At 50.4% G+C, this 16314-nt stretch overlaps 3 protein-coding genes across 3 annotated transcripts; 1 reads left to right on the top strand and 2 right to left on the bottom strand.

Moving 5' to 3' along the window:
* Positions 1–441: 441 nt before the first annotated feature.
* Positions 442–12213, bottom strand: N7484_003019 (histone acetyltransferase TRA1; the record flags this gene model as incomplete). The annotated part of the gene is made up of 5 exons (XM_057113439.1): positions 442–3246; positions 3297–7047; positions 7149–11839; positions 11932–12089; positions 12162–12213. The coding sequence occupies 5 exons, from the start codon at positions 12211–12213 to the stop codon at positions 442–444; spliced, it is 11457 nt and encodes a 3818-aa protein (XP_056973579.1).
* Position 12214: 1 nt separating this feature from the next.
* Positions 12215–12421, top strand: N7484_003018 (uncharacterized protein; the record flags this gene model as incomplete). The annotated part of the gene is made up of 1 exon (XM_057113438.1): positions 12215–12421. One exon carries the CDS (start codon positions 12215–12217, stop codon positions 12419–12421), a length of 207 nt encoding a protein of 68 aa, XP_056973578.1.
* Positions 12422–13749: 1328 nt separating this feature from the next.
* N7484_003017 (protein phosphatase 2A regulatory subunit RTS1) lies at positions 13750–16219 on the bottom strand (the record flags this gene model as incomplete). Its single annotated transcript, XM_057113437.1, has 7 exons — positions 13750–13758; positions 13909–14242; positions 14300–14598; positions 14651–15004; positions 15068–15667; positions 15727–16074; positions 16196–16219. 7 exons carry the CDS (start codon positions 16217–16219, stop codon positions 13750–13752), a joined length of 1968 nt encoding a protein of 655 aa, XP_056973577.1.
* Positions 16220–16314: the final 95 nt, after the last annotated feature.

Raw genomic sequence — 16314 nt, 5'->3', positions numbered from 1 at the left:
AATGACCATAAACAGTTAATTACCCTAATCATATTTAAGCACATTCACTACTTATGTACAGACATCATGTAAAAGCAAATGATTGACAATGTAGATCATTATACCGGAGTACACACTTCCATATGGTGAAAGCCTGTGTTCATTACACTTAGATTTTGTGCTGAATCTACTTTTGGAGAAGGAATTGTGGTGAATCATCCATTAAAAGCTAGTGTTCACGACTTGCGATCATAAAACAAAGATTATAACATACAATTGAAGAAAAAGAATCGGTATCAAAATGAATTCAAACCCTGGCGAGAAGACTCTAGGTCTCCTCGCTGAAGCGCCACGCTTAAAATCAGAACCCAACCCACGCATAACCATGCTTCCATGCAAAAGAATAGTTCACCTCCACTAAAGCAAATTCTCATAAGATCGAGACAGAAACGCAGAGCCCGCCTAGAGGTAAGGCATCCACAACGCATCGCACGAAGCCAGGTGCTGGGGATTGACTGCCTTGGAGATCAAATCAATCGTGGTTTGATTGGCAGGCAGATTACCCTCAGGAGGACTGGCAAGGCTAACAGCACGGTTCACAATGATCTCACTGTTGTTGTTCACCAGCTCACGGAGCTGGGGCACAGGCAGGCTACCGCGGTGTTGAGCAGTGGCCCAGAACATCATTTCGTCGCGCACAAAAATGCTGAGCTGCTGCTCTAGCTCGTGGCGCGGCTCCGTCAAGCAGCGCGAAATCGCCATCATAGCACAGGCAAACACACCCTCGGTGGCGATGGGGCCGAGCAAGGTTTGAATATTCGGCGTGAAGCGGAATGGCACCTGCTCGGGGTTGTAGAAGATTGCCTTGGCAGGGTTGATGGTAGGAATCAATTCGGCGCCCCAGATGTCGCCCGTCGAGCGAGAGACTAGGATCTTGTTGGGGTAACGGTTTCCAATGTGCATGATGTAGGTCATGAAGGCAACCGCCGCGTACTGGTAAGCGAACTGGCGTCGGAACAACCAGAAGTCGGCAAAGTTGGGATAGGTCTGCTGGAAATACTCCAAAACAACGGTACTGGGAACCCATTTGTCTTGGATGGCTGTCAAGATCTCAGTACGAACAACCTGAACTTGGTCGGGAGTGCGCTGGCAGGGATTAGCTTGGATCAGGGAAACATCGGACAGGAAACTTACATTCTTAATCGTCTCGTGCACAGACCGCATTCTGTCCATAGTGAAGAGCACCGGCTCGTCCTTGTTCATGCCAACACGTCTGCAGTAATCCTCATAAATACCCTGCATGGAGATGTACGAAGAATCGTCGCGAACCAGGCGGATATGCGGAGCCAGAGGCACCATGAGAGGAAGGTGGAAGTACAGGTTACGACGACGGCTTTCCTTGCGCTTGGCTAACAAGCCATTAAAGATTCTGAAAAGTTGAAGAATGCGCTCCTCACGTCGGCAGTGACGTGCTGCAGGATGCTGAACAGCGAAAGCATGGATGCTACCATCGTGTCCGCGAATCTTAAGACGACGGTGACAGACACCAATGCCCCGTACCAGGTCCACATCGGGAAGGAAACGGTCAATGCGAACAAAGTCTTGGTTCTTGTCTTTAAGCAGGAGGTACTGTCCAGGAACTTCAACCTCGTCAAACTTGAGGAAGCGGAACTCGCTAAGGTGCGGGGAGTAATTCTCAAGGTTTCCAGACTGAGGTCGGCGGTCCAGCTTCTCCTCGAACTTGTCACGCCAGCGACGCAGCTTGTGGATGTACTCATGCATAGTGGGCTTCTTGACGACAAAGTCTGCCTCGAACGACTTGCGGATATGCGCCGGAAGAATTGTCTCCGCGAATCGGGTAATGTTGGCTTCTGTCGCAGTGGGCAGTTTGAAGTCCTGGGCGTACGACACGGGCATGCGTCCAACATAGGCCAGTCCATCGTTGAGAAGAGCGACGATAAGCCGGTAAGCATCCTCGTCTGGAGGACACTTGAAATTCTTATGAATCTGGTCAACCATCGTCTCCATGGACAGAGCAAGCAGTGGGAACGCTGTCTTGAGGCCAGACATGATTTCGTCCGAGTACTCCCAAGGCTTCTTGAGAGGCTCTTTCTCCGGCTCGGTGGTAGAAGTGCCAGGTTGCTGAGCTCCATTCTGGCCTGGAACTTGCAAGTGTCCTTGGGCTCCCTGAGGCTGAAGAGCTTGAGGTTGACCAGGGGTCGAATTTTGAAGTGGAGACGCTTGCAGCTGGCTTGGAGGTTGAGCAGGTGACTGCTGGGCCGACTGGTTTTGAGCAGGCGACTGAGCTGTTGTGAGATTTGCTGCCTGGTTGGCTGGAGAGGCACTGGGCGCCGGTACACTGGTTGGCGGTTTCTGTGCAGGTGAAGCTTCACCGTTTGCAGCAGGCTTCTGACTCGGGGAGGAGGACTGTTGCTGCTGTTGTTTGGCACGGTTTAGCTTCTCTTGCTTTTGATCGTGCTGCTTCTTGATGCTCAACATGTCCTCCCTGTTAGTGCGAAGCAAGAAGAACAGTGCTTGCGGATACAGCTTGGCGATCTTCACAAGAACAGCCTTGCATAGGCGTGCTTCGCGGTGAGACAAGCTGGTAAGAAGTTGAGGAATAAATGTTATCCAGTACCAAACTGGCGTGTCTCCCTTGAAGTTCTCGAAAGCGCTTGCGATCTGGCCTTCGTCATTGTCCAAGCTTAGAAGCCACAGAATACGGCTGAGCAGCTTTCGCGACTTCGCACTCTTGTAAAGACCAGCTGCCTCCAGATAACAGCTGACTGCATTGCTAGCCAGCTCGTAGTCTGTCGGATCTGCCTTGAAACGCTGGTCGCTATACTGTCCCCACTCAGACCAGGCCTTTGCAAGACGAAGATCGTAGTAGAGAGCAACACCGAATGCCTCGTTGGCCTCGTTGACATGATCAAGTTTCGCAAGGAACATGCCCTTCAGAGTGTAGAACTCAGCCTTTTGCTGAGGCCCGAAGTAGTTGAGATTGGTGTTATTGATAACATCCAATCCACTGTTGAGTTCCTTCGGGTTCTGGTAATGGCATTTGGCCTGTTCACGCAACTTGAGGAACGCCTCTTGGATTTCGATGTTTGGCAGTGTGTAGATCCGACTTAGCTGGTTGATACACACCTCCGGCATCTGATGCTTGCGGGCGACGTGAGCAAACCGATTGATAATCCAGGCGGTCTCGTGGTATCCACGGTAGGCATAGGAATTGCTGGCGACATTGTTGGTCTGGGGGGAAGAAGACTGAGGTAGGTGCCGTTGATAAGTTGGAAAATGTGTTGTCTCCATGTGACAAGATCCTGCCAAGTGTTTATGTCATCCCATAGATTGGGCAAGCGGTCCCGCCAGGTCCCCAGAAGAAGCTTCAACTCAGCGCTCTTGGTATCCAAGTTGCGCTCATTGGTTTGGGCCAAGCTGCCGCAAATATGACTAGCATCATGCAGCTCAACGAGCAACTGGAAGTGCTGCAAGATGGGAATGTGGGCATTGGTGATTCGCTTGGGTAATTGCAGCCACTTCCGAATAGAAAGCTGGATAGATTCATCGCAGACGCTATTGAAGTCTTGCAAATTCTCTTTCTTCGTGTGGTACTGAAGGAGAGCCATGAAAGCCTGGAAAAATGTTCGTCGCGGGGTAGGAGCATCGGAAACAGACTTGATCAAAGATTCTAGCTGTTCGCGATTGCCCTCGCTCTGCCAATTTTCAATGTTTCTCCAAGCAGCCTCAAGCAACAGGTCATTCAAGTTCTCGTGCTTGGCAAAATCGCTCAAGATCTCCCACTGCTGAAGCTTCTGGGCGCAGATCAACCAGTGATCTTCCCACACAAAGTATTCACCCTGGGAGAATGGCATAGCTCCGGAGCGGGCTTTGATTTGCGCATTCTCATAGAGCTGTTGAGATTTATCCCACATGCCCTGCTGCTCATAGGACAGAGCTGCATTGGTTTCAACAAATTTACAGCGGCGTCGCCACGTGCCATAGAAGAAATCGTCTTCCTGGAGACCAGCATAGACTTCCACTAAGGCGTCGAGGTTGCTTTCACGGACAGTAGCAGTGTCAATGATAGGATTGATGGCACTCTCCTCCAGGTAGGTAGCGGCAGTGTACCAGGCATCGTAGGTACGGCTGAGGTATTTCATAACATGGGGAGGAACCTTGAACCGGGGACGGGCACGCACACAACCTTCCAATAGGGCTTGCACGACATTAGGGCGCTTGTCCAACTGTCTCTGGTGGTACTCTCGAGTAAGCAATGTGACCATTCCCTTCTCAAGATCCAGGCGGTCGTCCTTGGACAATGTGGACCAGTAAATAGGAAACAGCGTCGTCCAGAGCTTATAAGAGACGCTAGGGTCGGTGTGCTGCAGTTGACACAGAGGCTCAATCAAATCGCGTACCTTCACGTCACCAACTTCAGACATGAAACGCCTGCGTTCAGCAACAAAAGTTTCCAGCTGGTTGTCGACCATGATATCCGACTTCCTTGGGTCCTTTTCACCTCCAGCGAAAAGGAAGGTCAGGGGATACAACTTGAAGTCATCTGGATGCAAGCGGGCAGTAGCGTTCATATCCACACATCCAAGAATCAAATGCGAGGCCTGGGCCAGCCAGAAAGAGTCCGCAAGGGTATCCCAGTTTTGACAAGTGAGCACGTAGCTCAACCGTGAGGAGGCCAGGCGAGTCAAACTTCGGTCAAAAATGCTCATGAATCGGTTACGCATTTCAACATCCTGCGCTCTGGTTCCGATCAAGAAAGCATGTTCAAGCCTGACGGTCAACTCGGTACGAGTAATCTTGGAGTCCTCGTAAATACGGATTACAAGGTCAAGGAACTTCTTCAGCATCGTTTGATCAGGCCGTGACTCAAACAGCAGCATCTTATGCAAGACTGCGGTCTTCTCCTTCAGAGTCGGCCAGGACTCGGTCGAGTGGAATATCCATTCCTCTGCCATACCCAAGACCTTGCTACACAGCTTGATGTTTTGCGAACGTTCCACAATTGATGCCAACACGCTCAAGAATGGGCGTCGTTGATCTCCAAGGTGAGACATGCGCACAGAGATCAATTCGATTGTCTTGAAAATAAGGTCAACGCCGATTTCAGTCTCCTGTTGGTCTGGAACACCTTCGGCAGGCTTTGCTGCGCCGTTCTGGAGCTGTGCACCATTTTGTTGAGTCGATGCCGCAACATGTTCCTTGGCAAGCTTTTGAGAGAATGCCTTCATCACAGCAGGAATGTGCGTATCGATCTCAGCAGGCTTATGCTTTGAAAGTGTCCAGAGCGTGTTCAGGCTTGACACATAGTTGCTAGCGGAAAGTGTTTCGGTAGCGATCGCAGACAGATAAGTAGCAAACTCGGATGCGGTGCTTTCAGTGTCCATTGCATCCTCGTCATCTGGTGCGTCATCCGGTATAGCTTCGAGAACACGACGAACGGGAGGCGGTAGCTTAGGGGAGATATCCATCTCATCTTCCAGGCCATGAAGACAATCTTGGATCTCCGGGTTGTCAGATTTCAATGGCTTCTCAAGAAGCTTCTGAATGGCGGGGAGGCGAGCTGCGATCCACTCATTGGACTTTGCTGCAATTAGAACACGAAGGACCTGAAGCGTGTTCACCATGGCTGTAACATGCTTTTCATCTGGTTTATCGGCCTTCTCGCCTGCTAGAATGGGTTCTGTCACTTTCTGATACAGATCAATGTCAATGTCTCCCCAGTATTCCGGCGAAAGAAGGTTTCTGAGGAGGTTCACGGCCTTATTGACCATGTCACCAGTAGGAACGGGCGGTGTCTGCTTGGAAGATGGCAGTTGACGAATCTCCGCAGCTGGAACCACGAAGCGTTCGGGGATAGTCGTGATAAAAGAGATAAGGTATTTAATGAGAGCAGCACGAAGTTCAGCGGGAACGGTGTAATCAGATGATCCACCTCGGCTCGGTGGAGGCGCCAACGCAGGGGAGGATGTGTCCTGCGCTTCTTCGAGCTTCCGCTTCTTCGTGTTGGGAGAGTCCAGAAGTCCACTGCTGTTGGCATCTGCCGCTTGCGCTCGCCTTTCTTCCCAGTGCCAAACCAACCCGATGAGTTTCAGTGCGAGCTTTTTGCTGTCATTGGATGTGTTTGGCGGACCAGCAATCTTAACAAGGGACGGAACAATAAGAGGCACGAAATGCTCGCGTGACTCGTAGAAAAGATTAGGTTGTCGCACCAGGAACTGGAAAATGCTCATAACCTGCTGTAAGTTGGCGGTCTCCTCCGCCAAGATGCGGCGAGGCCATTTGGCCCACAGGGGATAGCGTGCTTCGGGTCCTTGGTTGCCTGCAGTTCGAGTAGGGAGCACAGGAGCCAAAACATCAAGTGCTTGAGTGACAAGGGCTCGTCCTTCGTTTTGGTGGGCTCTTAACAAGGCAACATACACCTGGATCACAATCTTGAAGGGTGTCTCGTAGTGCGCGATGAAGTAACTGATTAGAACATAGGCACCGTACTTGTTGATGATGTCCTCAAGACGAATATAATTCCAAGCAAACTTGATGATATCCTTGCGCGAGTCTTGCACAGTAGAGTGGTGATACTTGATCAACAGAGCCGAAAGCTGCAGCAGTTCCATACGTGAGTGATCAACTCCAGCTTGATTGGACTCTTCGCTGAGGTCTGCCAACTGAGGCTTCCACACACGGCTCTGAATGGACTCCGTCATGCTCTTGTCCATCAACTTGGGAGTGTTTGGGGAGCTACCCCACGTAGTCTGTACATCCATTGCAAGGATTGGGTTGACCAGATTGCGGAATGCATAAGTCTTGGTCTTCTGCGAGCAAGCCCGCTGGCCGTATAGGTCGAGACAACGCATGATGACAGAGCGTCGGTAGTCAATCGACTCGTTGGTGATAATGTGCCGATAGATGAACTTGGGCAGAGCGAGGGTGCGCTTCAGCTCATCTGCAGACAATCCATCAATGACTTCGAACAGGAAGTCCAGGTCATGCGCAGCCTCAGCCAAGTACGTAGTGAAAATATCCATTAGCTGGTCCTCGGCCTGTTCTACCCTGAGGCGCTCATCGGGGGGAGGATGTCGCCGCGGAGCTTTCGCTCCAAGTCTCGTCCAGAGGCCAAAAGTTTCAGTCTTGAATCAGGATGAGAAACCAACCATCTCTTGCTGGAGTCGTATGAGCAGAGCGCATGCGCGACGTAGATTCCGTTGATGGCAGCTGTGTTTTTACCATCTGTTGCATCCTGTGCGAATGCAGTTGAGAGGAAAGTTTCACTGTCAGCGACCACAGCATTACGCAGTGCTTCACTCTCAGGGTCGGCCAGAATTTGCCCGAAGAAGCGACCAAATCGCTCGTCCTTGAATCGTGCAAAGAAAAATGTCAAACTTTCCTTTGGGTAGCGATTCAGGTATTTAACCAAAGGCTTGCGGAAGGGGCTGTGAGAGGTTCTTCGCAGCTTCTTCTCAAGGTCGAGGACTTTGTTGACTAGATGTTCCATGAATGAGGTGGCAGCTGGGGGGAGAAGATGGAAGATGTTGAAAATGGCAGCTACAATTTTCATGGCAGGATTCTGCTCGACAAGGCTGAAGGATACTTTTTGCAACATAGCGTCATCTGCAATGACCTTCATGTGGTCCAGAAGACGAGCGCCAATTTCGACCTTGAAGTAGTTGGTTAAGAGAGTCAAGAGGCGGGCCAAGCCATCAAGACCAGCAACACTTAGACGCTTGGGATCTTGCAGATTCATCAGAATGGGGCGCAGGCCATTTTGCAGTAAGTCCTTTGGTAGCTTGTTGGTCTGAGTGAGAACGTCCTTCAGACCAGCATTGGCAGCCTCGATCACTTCGGGAGAACGAGAGTAAAGTGATTTGAAGAACACTGAAATGATTCTAGCACGACTGGTGTTCTGTGGTGTGTTGGCAAATTCCTGGAAGTTCATTGCCATGGATAGAAGCCGCAGACAAGCAACGCGCAGATTGACAATCATATCCGCGTTCCTGAATTCATTTGGCTTGGAGGCGAGTGATTCATCATCTGCATCAGCCAGAGCAAGAGACTCCAACATCAAGCGGTTCAAGGGGTCATTGAAGGTGACGATGTCGTTGTGCAGGCCCAAGCAGTATGTGATGGCATCGATGAAGCCAATTTGAGTAGCAAAAGGTAGTGCTCGGAGTGGCTTGTTGAAAATTGGCTGTAGAAGACGGTCCTTCACAGGAAAGATGAGCTCATGCACTTCACAGCCGAGTTCTTCCTTCAATGTGGCAAAGCAGCGGCGCGATGTTTCTCGAACATGCTTGTTCATATGACCAAGCTCAGTGACAAAGAAACCGCAAAGAGCAAATAGACGGCTCTTCTCGTTTTTCAAATCATCCTTCGGGATAATCTTTCCACACCGCTGAAGGATCAAAGTCATTGTCTCCTGGGACTGGACACGGGTAGCCGCAGGAAGATCTGAAGGCGTATCCTTGATGACATACATCAGAGCCCGCGAGAAATCAACATGGCGCTCATAAAGCCAAGACTCCCCAAGATCCAGCTTGGTAGCAAGGAGCTGAATGCCCAAGCTTCCACCAGCCTTTGTGAACCATTCTTCACTATAGCAACTGTGGCAGAACACGCGGCCAAGATGCTGGAAAAATGGAAGCTTTGATGCCTTCTCGGGAGCACCAAAAATGACACCGGCGGCGTCCTTTACAACCTGCATAGCCTGCTCAGCAGCTTCCCGGACGTGGACATTATCGGAAGAAAGGGTCTCAACGATAGCATCAGCCAGGACTCGTGAGTCCAGGTAGACAGGGCCTTCTCCATTTGCCACATCAAAAGGTTTACGGTTGTGACGGGCTTGAGAAAGAGCTCGGCCAACCTCAACAATGGCGAAGTGCTTGCAAACATCAGCCACGAAGGCAGATGCAGCGGGCTCAAGGTCAGGAATGGTTGTGGCAAAGATGCAGGCCTTTAGGAGCTTCTTAACAGTGGCTTCTTGTCCCACCTTCTTTGGGATGGACGCCGCTCTCTCCGATTTCTCAAGAATATCAACCATAGCACTGGCTTTGCTTTCGAAGAGGTCATTCGCATGGAGTCGAATCAGAGAAGCGAGATCATCGGGGAGGTTCTCAAATCCAATCTGCAGCTTGAGGTGCGAGCTTAGCATGCGGAAAGCCTGCTGCTTGTAATAGAGATCAGAAGCTTTGCCGGAATCCGTTTTAGGAGCCTCCATTAGCTTGCCGATGGCCAAATCAATGCCGGTATCAACGGGAAAAGGCCGCTTCTCACCCGGGCCGATGAGACGAATGTCGAAGCTGGGGTTGTCATCAGAGTACTGTTGGAAGGACAGTTCTGGCGGATGGTTCAGGAACTTGCGATTGCGTCCACCAAGCTTTCCAAGAATTCTCATGGTGGTGTGGGCATGGAAATGATTGTATGGGTGGGGCCGCAGGTGATCCCAAAGAGCTGTCATTAATTCATCCATGATAGGAGCCATGATGGGGTCAAGATAGTCGGCTGTCAAATTGTCCACGCAGAGTTCCAATGTCCGCAGCCCTTGCCCAACCAGGTCTGAGTCCGCACGCAAGGCCACCACGATAGGACGCATCAGATAACTTAGATGGGGGAGCAGATGGCTAAGTCTTGCAGGGACGGTGAGAGTAAGCTCCACATAAAGATCCCGCTCTTGGGGCTTTCGAGCGGCCATCAGCAAGTTGTTAAACGTCTCGAGGAGCATCTCCAGCAGAGGAAGGATCTCCTTGTAGAGAAGCTCGAACCGACCTCCACCAATGCTGCGGAAAAGAGAGCGCAAGAGCAGGAAATAATTCATCGGTTCTTCGGCTGTGACTGATAGCTCGATGCACTTCGTCACGATCTTTGTCACATGGGGGTGAAGCACCTGCTCGTTCTGAACGGAAAACAGCGTGACTGCCATGAAGGAGAGCTTGAACATTCTCAGTAGAATCTTCGCCTTCGTCATATCCGAAGTTCCAACCTCGTCAATGCGTTCCATCAAATACTGCAAAACCATACCAGAGAATGCAGGTGAAGTCGCCTCACTAGCCAGGAAAAATTGTGGAAGGTGAAGGAGAGCTCCATGCTCAAACATGAGCTCATGTAGGTATGGAATCTCCGAGTGGAAAACTTCGTGGAAGGTTGCCGTATCGATGCAGTGGAAAACAGTGCCAAAACTCTCCAGAAGCTCTTTCTCTTCTCGAGACATGGGAGCTGTGTATTGGCTTGCGAGGAAGTCGAATGGGGAGGAGTAATTCATTTCGGGGGGAGATTGGTCCACGCCATAGTAGCGGAAGACTCTAGCACCTTCATGGAAGAGCTTTTTGATGACTCCAACTTCTTCGGCATTGTATCCATAAGAAACCTCGGACCAATTGATAGGGACACTATTGGGGTCAATCTGAACATCATCTGGATTGCAATTCTTCAATTGGTGGAAAATGTTTTTCAGGCCATTGATGAGGTTTCTGAAGAGGAAGATGTTATCTGAGACGGGATCTCCACCGCGATCACGAGGACTGGAGGTCTTGATGGGAGAGGCAGAGAAGATGTCAATGTCATCCCAGTCCGGCGCTTGATCTTTCTCAGCAAGGTAATTCTCTGGCGTTGTGTCATCGTCCTTCCGAGATTCCTTGTAAGCCTTGGAAACCTTGACGGCATTGTTGAACTGGTGGTTCATCGAAGCAAACTTGTCACCAATGGCATCCAGAATCATTATGAGGAAATAACGAGCCTCGCGTTTGTCTTCCAGCTTTGAAATCTTCTCCGCCATGTTGAGGAGCAGCTTGGCGCTCATGGTCTGAAAGCTGGTACCCGGGAAGTCATCATGAAGATTCTTCGTATAGACTTCAACGGTTCGGCGAATCTGGTCTCGGCTGAGGTGGTCGCGTACGTGGTGAATGAGGTCAGCAAGCATGCTGTACGCCAAAGGTCTCATAGTCTCATAAACAGTAAGACCATCACCAATAAGTGTTCTTTCGTCCAGAAGCTCATCAATCTTCTCAAGGAATATCTTGCGGTAGTTGAAGTTTATGATGTGTCGGATGGCAACCAAGAGCTCCTTTCGAGCACCAGACTTCTCACGTGGACAATCTTGAAGTAAGCGCACAACAACGGATGGCAGTGTGGGAAGGAAATCTTGCAACTGGTGGGCATATAGACGAAGCAGGTAAGCCAAAAAGCTCATCGTCTTCACTTGAGCAGTAATGAACTCCCCAAATGCGGCTCTGTTCTTAATCTCCTTGCAAACCCCTGTAAATATTGTGCCTTGGGCAGCAGCATCAGTATGCGCTTTTTCTTGGGGCTTGGCTTGCAACAGCAAAATCGTCTTGATCAGCGGAACAAAAAGCTTAACGTTGGCTGCAACGGAAGCGCGATGGGTCTGGAAGATTGAAACGACAATGATCGGGCACTCAGCCAAGACCTTAAAAGACTGCATGCCTTTTAGTATAACATTGCTTGACTGCTGCTCTGGACCTAAGTCTGAAACAGATGTAGCTGGAGAGCTTGGTCGTGGGGATTGGAAGTTCTGAGCGCTTGCGTTGGGCGTTGACGGCATTCCAGAGGGAGTTGCTTGGTTTGGAGTGTCGAATGTATCCCGAACCACCTGCTCCATGGTCTGGAACATCTCTTGAATGAGCTCCAAGAATGGCTGCACCCGCGCCGTGGTGGCCTTCGCTTGGTTGCGTTCCAAATCCATGATCGTCTTCATGCACAATACCGCATTATCTTCGTTTTCAATTCGTGCGAGGTCCATGAGCAGGTCAACCATGTCTGCAGCATAGGGTTCAACATCAGGTGAAGCTGTCGGTAAACGATGGAGGGTTTCGAGAATGCAATTGCGGAGTTTCTGAGAGCTATGTTAGTGTTTCCATTCTCTGGAAGAGGCACGCGTTCATTGGGGCCATATGCGCCCTCAATATTTCATTCCATCATTCTCACCTGTTCATATGACATGCTGAAGAAAACTGGCTCTCCAGACAGAATGGTTTTGAAGATGGGCCATAGTTTGGCAAGGAATATGGGATAGTTGGCACCAGAACATAGTGGCTCAATGCTATCCCGCAGCTCGGTCGCGACGTTGGCTCGTACCTTCACATCTGCGACAAAGAAAAATGGTTAATGAATTTGCACGAGAACTATGTGATTCACATTCTTCGGTGTGAACGTACCAAGCCTCTCGTCACCCAACTTGGTGGCATAGATATCGATATTCCGCTCCATAATGGCCGCGATCAAGCCCCCTCGTAAGGGCCAGCCAAGGGAAAAGGACTGTGTTCACGGCCAGGCCCGGTGGCCGGCTGGTTTATTGACAGCCCGCGCAAGATTCTTAAATCAAGATCGAGGTGTCATGTGCGAGGTGAGGGTGCGGAGGAAGCTTTGCGGACTCATGCGATTCCCCGAAAAGATCGATTGGAGAAGGGAAGTGTGAAATGAACAAAATCGTCAAGTCATTTAATTTCACGACGGAGAATTGTTTCGAGCATTTAAAGGAGCGAGTGGACTTGTGAAGGAAATGAAGCAATGACAAGTCCCGCGGGGGAGGAGAAAGGACGCGAATGGGGGGTTGGTTAGAGGGTTGGAGATTGTAGAGCGCGCAAGACCTCAGTCCGGGCCCAGAGCAAAGTAGAGGACGCGGGCTATCGCAGGGACCCCGAACGAAACACTAGTCTGCTTTAGGTAATTCGGACATAGTTATTCCGGTCCGGACCACGCGCGTCTGTTAAGCGACTACACGCGCGCCTAATTGTACTGTACTGTACAGACACACCCATGGATGTGCTCCAGGTACCCAAGCACACAACCTTGAAATAGCCTGATATCACCTGGGCAATTCCTTATATGGCTCATGTTCAAGGTATCTTATTTTTTCTAGTATATCAGATCTTTCAAGGTTGGATTATTCATGATTATATATCGTGAAGACTACCTAGCTCAGACAACCACGTGGACCAATGAAGGTAAACTTTCCCATCTCCTACTGGAAGGCTCTAAGGTTTGGCCAAGAGTGAAGCCCTATGCCCGTGCTAAGGTAACTACTATCCAAGGCCTCCAGATGCCCAGGTGCTATATACCCACCTTCCAACCAATTTCCAAGGGAACCTTCAATGGTTGAAATGGATGATCACCTAGACCTCGAAATTAATCCACTAAGGGTGTACTACAATTCAGAAAGTGCACAATTGTGGTCCAGGCATATCATGTCTCCGGTACTGGTCTAGAACAAAAACTGACAACACAGAAAAGCCGCCAACCCTCAAAGGCCGACGGATGGAACATTGAAACGCCACTCACACCCATTTTCCATACCCGAACGCGGTTCTAAGGCTGTATCCAACTCAGAGGTCCGCTACGTGATCACGAACTGTAGGAGTCGATCACAAGGAGATATCAGAGAAATCCATGTACACAAGATAGGAAAGAAACTGAGAACAAGAAACAGAAAGGAAAAGAGCAGGCACAGTGGGCATTAATCCGGGCGAAGTTAAAATCACAGAAACATCGTTGCAGCCCGTGCTCGCTATGCCATTTGGTTGCAGAAAATCAACGAAAGTCACATCCATCACCCCGATCACCCCGACAAATCATTTAGTAGAGTTACTTCGATGCAGGATCTGTACATTGACTGCACTGGTACCACTGCCGACCGAACGTCGTCGCGGACGTATCTCACTGCCGCTGCCACTCCGTCGTCTCCGAGAACCGCGAAGAGAGCCACGGCGTCGTGTCTGGAGCAAAACGGACGTTTCCACGTTAGAATCACGCTGGCTGTACACGGGGAGTGGCCTCTTAGCAAACGACAAATATCAAGGGTTATAAGAGGCTAATGGCAAGGCAGAAGAACGGAGACCCGCATAGGGTTGGGGGTGCGTAGATCTGGAGAGCATTGATGCTAGATCAAAAATGCACGGGACTTACCGAATTTGGGGTTCCTTCCCGAGCAGGGCGCTCCTTCGGGGCTTCGGATTCCTCCAGCTTCAGGTTATTCAGCCGCTTTTGGCTATCTGTTGTCAAAGCTTCCACTTCATCGATCGGCTCCGGGACATTGAGGTTGGGAGCGGGCGGCAGGGCTGGTGCCCCGTTTTGCCGCTTGGCTTGTTGTTCAATCAAATCCCACCGGTCTTTGCGAGTCCTTTCCCGCTGATCTGCGCTATTCTGGTGTTCGGTATACTCGTGGGAGCACTCGTCGAAAAGCTGGGGGTTAATCTCCATGAACATTTTCATAGCGTTGTACACCATGCTGTGGATAGTCCTATTGGCAGAGCAAATTAATTACCATATCAGCTTGGATCATGAGAGGAACACATACCGGTTCCAGTGGCCCTTGGAATTCTCATAAAGTGGAGCAAACATGATCGGAAGGATGGTTTCCACATTATCGCTGACGAGGTTGCAGAAGTACTCGTTGTTCCAGAAGTAAAGAGCACGCTCGGCGACCTGGAAATGCGGACTGGCGACTGACTTGGCCAACTGGTGGAAAAGAGGCTCTTGCACCTTAGCGAATTCAGCTGGATCCATGACCTCGAAGATGTCCTCCACTTCGTTGAGATACATAACCTCCTTGGTGCTGTTTGTCTTCGGCCAATAGCGCAGTAATCCAAGAACAACCTTCATGTTAGTTAGCATATGTAAAAGACAACAAGAGACGGGAGATACGTACATCTTCCGTGAGGGTAGAGTCCTTCTCCAGGAACTGGACAATACAGTAGGCCAGTTGCGGGTGATACATGCTCAGGCTTTTGACCTTGTGCATGGGAAGAAGGACTCGTGTCAAAAAGAGTTTGTGCTCTTCTTTCAGTGGGAGAGCAAAGCCGTTGATGATAGAACCCAAAATTTCCAACAATTCAGCGATGCCGTTGTGCCTCTCTGTTTCATACATGAACTGGAAGAAAACATTGTTGATGGATCGTCGAATGTATGACCGCAAGTTCAAAAATTTGCCATAGATACGGTGCAAGGTTGTCTTCAAGAAATCACGCTCCCGAGGGTCTTCAGAATCAAACAAATCCAGCAGCTGTGCACGTTAGATGTTAGCGACCAGGTTCTTGGGAAGAAGTATAGAGAGCGAAATAAATACCTGAAGCACAAACTGATGATCGATATATGCCTTCGCGATGTTCGTGTTGAAATCCTGGCTCTCGATAAAACGTAAGAAAAACTCGTAAACGACCTGGATGTGTGGCCAAGCCACTTCTAAGACAGGCTCATCCTCCTCCGGATCAAATGCCTCTCCCTGGGGGGTCATTGGAGGAGGAATCGGGCGAAACAGGTTCTTGGCAAACATCTCCACGACACGAGGGTACATGGGCTCTGTGATGACAGACCGGTTGTTGGCGACATAATCTAAGAGCTCATGGAGAGCCAGCCTCTTGATCTCCTTGGACTTCATGTCCGCAGTAGGATCATTGAAATCGAAGATAATGTTGCACTGGTCGATCTTCTGCATAAACAGATCCTGGCGCCGGTTTGGGGCGACTTCGTGGAAGCCTGGCAGTTTCTCTAGCTCTCTCTGGCGCTGATCAGAGATGTCAAATCGCGAAGAATGCTGCCGTTTGGGAGTCCGGATTCCCTCCGACATGTCCTTGGGGGTAGTTTGGAGGCGATCGAATACATGGGATTTCCGCGGTGGTGCTAAGTCTCCGGGCATGGTCTCGGCGGCACCTGGGGGAGGGGCATGCTAAAGATACCAACCAAGTTAGTTCATGTCGGTTATTGTGTTAGAAGGCATGAACGTACCGGAGCGCTAGGGCTGATGATCACACTTGGTGCTACTGGCTGGCCCTGTCTGGTGGGGGTTCCTGGGCCATTGCTCACCGGCTGACCGGCCAACCCAGCCCCTTGGGGTATATAATGTTGAGCCGGTGCGCCAGCGCCCCCTGAGGGAGTTACTGCCGGGGAGGCATCGTCTGGCGATTTTCCTCGTGCATCATTCAGGGAGGTTGTGGACGATGTTGGTGTACCTTGGTTCGGAGATGCCGACTGCTGTGGAGGATGGATGCCGAGGGACGCCTGTTGGGGTGCGGAGTTGGAGTCCTTCTTCTTCGATGACTTATTGGCATCCTTTGCCCGCGACAACTGCTCATGCTAGCAATGAAAGAACAATATTAGCCTGGATGCGAGTAAGGGGGATGAATAATCACCACCTGCATGGTGGGGGAGGGGGGTGATCGTGCGGTGAGAAGCACCCCGGTACAGGAGAACTTACCACTCTCTGTCTGAATCCCTTCATCTTTGCGCTGTTATGAAGAATGCCACATGTACTCCGTTAAAGTTCTCAGTGCTAGTGCAGCCAGGCGCTGCACTCTCGCCAGAACGACTCGGATC

Source organism: Penicillium longicatenatum (assembly GCF_028827895.1).
Source record: "Penicillium longicatenatum strain IBT 33135 chromosome Unknown contig_2_segment0_segment0, whole genome shotgun sequence".
Taxonomy (NCBI): domain Eukaryota; kingdom Fungi; phylum Ascomycota; class Eurotiomycetes; order Eurotiales; family Aspergillaceae; genus Penicillium; species Penicillium longicatenatum.
This window is presented reverse-complemented; position numbering and strand designations above follow the sequence as displayed.